The sequence below is a fragment of the Gossypium raimondii genome, chromosome 3 (genome assembly GCF_025698545.1).
Source record: "Gossypium raimondii isolate GPD5lz chromosome 3, ASM2569854v1, whole genome shotgun sequence".
In the NCBI taxonomy this organism is placed as follows: Eukaryota; Viridiplantae; Streptophyta; class Magnoliopsida; order Malvales; family Malvaceae; genus Gossypium; species Gossypium raimondii.
Genome location: NC_068567.1, coordinates 54,191,454 through 54,198,132, shown reverse-complemented (window position 1 = coordinate 54,198,132; position 6,679 = coordinate 54,191,454). Strand labels below are relative to the sequence as shown.

The 6,679-nt window shown below is 33.7% G+C and overlaps 1 protein-coding gene across 3 annotated transcripts; it reads left to right on the top strand.

Moving 5' to 3' along the window:
• The first annotated feature begins 2,202 nt into the window (after window positions 1-2,202).
• On the top strand, window positions 2,203-4,987 carry LOC105794737 (homeobox-leucine zipper protein HAT5). Of its 3 annotated transcripts, none has more exons than XM_052628538.1 (4): window positions 2,203-2,406; window positions 3,640-3,689; window positions 3,998-4,341; window positions 4,436-4,987. In XM_052628538.1, the coding sequence occupies exons 1-4, from the start codon at window positions 2,291-2,293 to the stop codon at window positions 4,850-4,852; spliced, it is 927 nt and encodes a 308-aa protein (XP_052484498.1). In that variant the 5' UTR covers window positions 2,203-2,290; the 3' UTR covers window positions 4,853-4,987. The 3 variants fall into 3 exon arrangements, with proteins under 3 accessions (XP_052484498.1, XP_012479494.1, XP_052484499.1); XM_052628539.1 differs by lacking the exon at window positions 2,203-2,406 and adding an exon at window positions 3,044-3,123; XM_012624040.2 differs by lacking the exons at window positions 2,203-2,406; window positions 3,640-3,689 and adding an exon at window positions 2,968-3,123.
• The last annotated feature ends 1,692 nt before the right edge of the window (window positions 4,988-6,679 follow it).

Here is a 6,679-nt window from a genome sequence, read left to right as displayed (position 1 = left end):
TAAGGACCCAATGGTTGGTTGAAAGCCCGAACATGAGCAAAAATATCGCCTAATTGAGGTATCACGAGATCGAAGCCTGAAAGTCGTGATACCCTCGACAGTGCTAAATTGAAAAGGATTGAGGCTTTTCCTAGTGGTATCACGATACCAGCTATAGGTATATGCTCACCCTGTTGTTTTCCCTTTTCCTTGTAGATCGATACCTTGTGAAATGTGTCAAGCCAAATCGACTCAAAGCTCACAATATCCTATCACCGAATTGGTAGATGTTTGATTATTTTGAGTCAATAGTTGTGGCATGTATTTAGGTGACTTGGTGTATATGTTAACTTGTGAACTTGCTTTCTTGAGACAAGTTGTTTTAACTATGCTGACTTGGTGTTTTGGTATTGGCTGTGGTGTTGGACATATATGTGCTTATATGCTAAACATGTGAAATTCAATAAGTATATGGAATGGTATGGATTGAGTCAGAAATGGTATGGAGTGAATCAGAAATGGTAACTTGATTGGTTAGTGAATGAAATGGAAATGTATTTGAACATTAGCAAATTGATACATGCTTGTAAAAAAATGTGGCATAAATTGGATAGTTGGTAGATATGTTTGAGGCTTTTATGCCATACTTGTGCATAAGGTTCACAAGATTATGAAAATGAAGTAAAACGATATGTTTGATAGACTTTGCATAGGTAATAATAGGCAATTTGAATGATTTGAATGGAAGGCCCTAATGATATTGGAATGTTTAGCTTTAATTGATTTATATGTATTTAATGTTTGTTAAGTAGTTGAATTTGAATGATGGAAGTGAGTTGGTATGTTTTAATTCAATTGAAATTGGTAATTGTTGAACATGTTGATAGGTATGTTTTGAAGCTTTGAAATAGGTACCAAAAATTTGCACTCTACCAAAAACAAGGACTTAGTGATCTGTTTTCGTTGTTGCGATACCATACCCTTGATGTCGCAATATCAACTCTGTTTAATTTTGAAAACTTTATAATTTGGTCCTCAAGTTGGGAAGTTTAGCTACTGTCTATAAGATCGCGATACCCACCTGACATATTTTGAAGTTTGGCTACTGTAAACCCCTATACCCGACTCAGTCGTCGGGTCAAAGTATTGGAATGTTACATTTATTGCCAAAGCAAAGACAATTAATTTTGGTTCATTTCATTATTTCATTCAAGTTAATAAGATCATTATACATTTACAATAAGATTCGAACACAAATTTGGTTATATATGAGCTTATAATAGCACTTTTAGTGCTCTAAGTTTGAACAGGGACTAAAATGTGAAGTTTCCAAAGTTTCAAGCTGACGTCGCAACGTCGAGGGTTCCTCGTCCAACATGTTTTAAGGAATGCATTCATAGCGTCATATCTTTTAAGGAATGGTTGAACACATTTTAGAATGGTTGATTTAATTTGAGCATGTTTACAAAAGTGTTATGTATGTCTATGGATGTTCTTTAAGCATGAGTTATATTCACTATGTTTGGGGGTGATTCGATAGTTGTATACTTGAATATGGTGTTTAAAACTTAATTTATAAGTCCCCTAAGTCCAAGCTTTAGTACTAAGCTTCTAAATGTTAAAAAAAATTAAGTCAAATTTTTTGTCAAGACTAAAGGTTTCGATACTTGATCTTTGTGGTGTCACAACAAGCGAGAAAGAATGTAAAAGTCTACAGCAACAGGGAGAAGTAGTAGTATTTCTCCCCACTTGTATCGATACCACAGTGTAGGGCTCATGCCATTGCACTATTTTGAGCATTTTTACCTTCTAAGGCCCTTTTAAGTTCCAATAAACTTTGAACCAATCTTAAATGATTTAAAACTATTTTTAAAAGCTTTCAATTGGTCCAAAACTTGATTTAAAGATTTTATTAAAAAATGTTTTAAACTATCAACTCTTAATTAGTTCCAAGAATTCTTGTTTGTTCATATTCCAATAATATCTCCCATCTATACTGGTTGTCAGGGTGGATGAAGGGTGCTACAGCCTTTAAGGCCCTTGATGGCTATCAACTACTTATTCAATAGATTGATTTTGACACATGGTTAAATGTGATTGGACAAAAAAAGTTTAGATTATTTATGTTATAAAATGTTAATATTGAACAATAAAAAAAATTCAAGGAAATAAAAATGGGTTTCTTCAGGAACTTCCTTTTCCCTCTCCACTCTTTTCCTTTCCCTTTTAATTTCACTCGGAAAAAAAGAGGGCCATAACCTCAAAGAAGAAGAAAGGTTCGAAAGGAAAAGAAGTCACGAATGAAACAACAATGGATTCAGAAATCAGCCCAACTTCCCTCTCGACAGCAGCAACAACAGTAGCAAATCATGCTCAGCGCCGTGGTCGTTTTCTTCTTCGCCGCGGCAAAGTCAGATTTGTTTTTTGGTACTACAAGAATTTAATTGAAGAATAGAATATAGACACATTTTATAAGAGAATTCTATAGCTATAAGGATAAATGAATTAAGTAATCACTTTTTTTTGGATAATAAATTATAAATTTATATTTATTTAAAGTGTGAAGCTCAAAATAAGACTTACTTGAAACACTGTCAATTTGTTAAGATGTAAGCCAACTACATATCAATACAAAATGGTTTAAATAATAACGGGGAAAAAACTATCTCAGAGAAGACTCTCGTATTCACCATTCACATCATTTAAAAGTTCCAGGCCTTTCCAGTATTAGGTTGTGACGATGATATCTCAGATATTTGTAAATTTTGTGATATTCACTTATTTATTTTAATATATATTCAATTCAATTTAGATATCTAAACTAATAGCTTATTGGAATTGGAGGAACTTTAATGGTGAAATTTTCTAAATACATAATATAAGGTACAAATCACAATCTTTCAATTTCAATTGTGAAAGTAAAAGTTTTTTAATTTTGTGTCTATGAAATATAAAATGGATACATACGAAAAAATTCAATGTAAAAGGATCTCATATTAAATATATTAAAATATTTTAAGAATAATTAACTAAATAAGTGAAAAAACTAATTTACAGAGGATATAGAGTCAGAAAATATGAAATTTCTATTTTGAGGCTGCCCAGCCACACCATCCCCAAGAAGAAAAAGTAAGGCAGGCAAAGGTAAGGCCCCCTCCCTCATCTCTGTCTGTACCTTAACCAAAGCTTTGCTATAAATTATAAACCCAATGCAGGCCATTCCACCCCATACTTCCCCCCGCCCCCTCGTCCAGTTTTTAAGTTTTAGTAGATCCTCCCTGCTCAACAATCTAACACTATTTAAGCCAAACCTCTCAAGCTTCTTGATTCAAACTCTCACTCAAATTTCAAAGCAAAAATCTAGTGATTGTTCTCCTTTTTTTGCGGGTTTCCTTGTGAGTTATGGATATAAGCTTTTGTTGCTTTCAGACTTTCCACATTACAGTATTTCCCATCACAAATTTTTTGCATGATAAGTCATAGATCAAACTGAAACTCATGACTGAGGTTTCTCCTCCCAAAGACATCATCTTTTAAGCTTTTTGGGATCCCTCAAAAGTAAAGCAAGGATAAGAGTATAGGAGTTGGCAATTTTTGTGGTGGTTCAAACTTACGTCTTTTGCTTCCAACTGAGCCATTTTCTTCTTCCTCTACCTCTAGGGTTATGGAGCCTTTATGGACACCCTCCTCATCTTCCTCTGCTCTCCAGGGTATTTTTATTTTCCTCTCTGCCCTATTACCTCTCTTCTTTACTTTCAATTTTCTTGGTCAGTAATGGTTTTTAGCAGGTTGCTGTAGGGGTTTCCTTGTCTTTGTTTTTAGCTTTCGGTTTTTTTCCTTGTGTATTTGCTTCAATGTTTATGATGCTGTCTTTCTTCTTTACACTGTCCAGAACAGGGTACTGCTGTAGTTTTGGAACACTCGATAATGAAATTTGTAAAAAGATTGGATGATTGGTATTTTATATAGTAAAACCAGCTGATTATTATGTTGTTTTGCCTGTGATTTAATCAATCAGGTGAGAAGCCAGTCATGGAGTATGAGTATGTTAATGGAGGAGATGATTTGGATGGATCGTGTCAGCCAGCAGGTGTAAAGAAAAGGCGGCTAACGGCGACTCAGGTTGAGTTTCTTGAGAGGAGCTTTGAGGTTGAAAACAAACTTGAATCAGACAGGAAATTGCGACTAGCAAAAGAACTTGGGCTCCAGCCCCGGCAAGTAGCTATTTGGTTTCAAAATCGGCGTGCTCGATCTAAGAACAAACAACTGGAAAAAGACTATGATTCACTCAGAGCTACCTTCGATAAGCTCAAGGCTGACTTCGACAATCTCCTTAAGGAGAAAGATGATTTAAAAAATCAGGTAAATTAACTTCAATTTCACCTAACAGGGTTCAACTATAACATTGCCGGTAAATTCCAGACAGATGATGGTTCATTTTTTGACAATGCAACAGGTGCTTGCACTCAAAGAGAAGCTGCTTATTAAAGAGAAAGGGATGGAAAATCTGGGATCTTTCGAAGCCATACATTCGTCCAATGATGAACCTCAAAAACCCAATCCAGATGCATCCCATGTGCCATTGCTGGCCTGTAAACAGGAAGAAGCATGTTCGGCTAAAAGTGATGTTTTTGACTCGGACAGCCCACACTATACCGATGGCCATGGGTATCATTCCTCATTCATAGAGCCTACGGATTCCTCTAACGTTTTCGAACCGGATCAATCAGACGAAGAAGATGATCTCAGCAAAAGCCTTCTGCATCCACCATTGTTCTTCCCAAAATTCGATTGTTACTATGATGCACCTGCCACTTCTTGTAATTTTTCATTACCGGTGGAAGATCAGTCGTTTTGGTCATCACTTTACTAAGTTAATCGTTTCCCCACACCTTATATTATATCTAGGATACCTGCTCCTGCTATCCCTCCCCTCTTCTTAGTACTCCAGTTGTAAGCAAAGCAATATCTTATAAAGATCAGATATAAACATCATGTTGCCGTAAAATCATATGCTTGTTTTTTACCTACTCCTTGCAATTGTATGTTTTTGGTCAAATTTCCTTGTGACGAGGGTTTAGGACATGTGAAAAGAACAGCAACTGTCATGCACGACAAGGTTGCCTCAATATGTGTGCTTCTGGAGAAAACACTGTGGGAGCCAAAGGCTTGGGCAGTTTGAACTTTGAAATTCACACCCGCAGGAAAGAAGCAATTAATGGTGAAGTGTTCCGTTTACTTCTTGTAAAACCTAAGATTCCATGAACATGCATTAACTTTATGATGGCGTTTGAATCCCATTGATGATGAAAAAGTTTGAAAAATAGGAACGAATGGGCATTAAAAGTCAATATTCAGGTTTGGATGATTTCAGCTTCCTTTGGTTATTCCATTGGCAATGAGTTGTAGTCTTCGATTTGTTGGCGACGTTGACCTCTTTACCTTTTAAACTATATAGTCTTACCGTCTAGAATTTCCCAGAGTTAATTCTACACTCCACAAGCAAATAATGGATCAGTTGTCGAAATGAGTATTATTCGACTAAAATAATAATAATAATTTTAAAAAATAAAAAACTCAATTCAATCAGTTTTTTAGCCGTTTCAATCAATTCACAATTTAATAAGTTTCATTTTGTTCTCTTGACCAATTACCTATTTGACCGGCTAGTCTGATCCGGTACGAACATCATAACCTCAAACTCTGTGGAATGTTTTTAAAAAACAAGATATGGATAAAAAAAAATGTAACAAATCTATAAGAAAAGTTGATATGAAAGTCAAATGTTGCTTTAATTAAAGTGGTAAAAATTGAGGAAAAGAAGATTTTGAGGTACTTGGTTCAAATCTCATCACGTGCAGATATGTTTCACAACTAAATTGTATGTATAAAAATAAAAATACTCTTAAAATTAGAATTGTTACTTCATTAAGTTTTTAGTAATTTCACAACTAAATTGAAATTGGATTGAGGTGACATTAACTTAATAAAACTTTAAATATTAATATAGATTATATAACAATAGTATTTTTAGTTGAATGTTTGTTTGTGATAAGTTGTTACTGAAAAATTTAAAACTTGAATACCCTACTTATTTTGTAGTTTTAACTTGACTTTCTCATAATAAGTTTAATTGGATTGGTGTACTTTTTTTCTCTTGGAATTAAGTTGATGTCTTTCTTTATTCACATCAAATTTAATAAAAAATTATAATAACATAAATAAATAGATATTAATAGATTTAGGGTGTGTTTAATTGAATAGAAAAACGGTAGAATGGAAAGAGGGAAGGAGAAAGTAAAAGAATATAAATTTTAAGTGTTCTTAGTAGGGAAGAAAAGTGGGAGGAAAGAAATAAGAGGAATTACCATTTTTCGTCTTAATCTTAATGCATAAAAATCAATATTTTTAAATTGGAAAGATGAGATGAGAGAAATTGAGAGAGATGTGTATGTTAATTCAAAATTATATTTTTTTAAATATTTTATTTTCTTTCATTACATTTTTCAACTCTACCAAACAATAGATGGGTAATTTTCTTTCAATTTTTCCCTTTTTCCTACTAAGCACGCAAAGAAAAATTATATTTTCATCTTTCTAATTTTCTATTCCTTACAATTTTCATCTATTCAATTTTCTTTTCATTTTACCAAGTAAATCCTTAATTTAGTATCACTTGTTACGTAAATCTCATCAGTAA

Coding starts and splice junctions, on each gene's coding strand:
- LOC105794737 (XM_052628538.1), top strand. CDS start 2,291: ATGGATTCAGAAATCAGCCCAACTTCCCTCTCGACAGCAGCAACAACA. Junction 3,690..3,997: donor ATCTTCCTCTGCTCTCCAGG/GTATTTTTATTT, acceptor TTAATCAATCAG/GTGAGAAGCCAGTCATGGAG. Junction 4,342..4,435: donor AAGATGATTTAAAAAATCAG/GTAAATTAACTT, acceptor ACAATGCAACAG/GTGCTTGCACTCAAAGAGAA.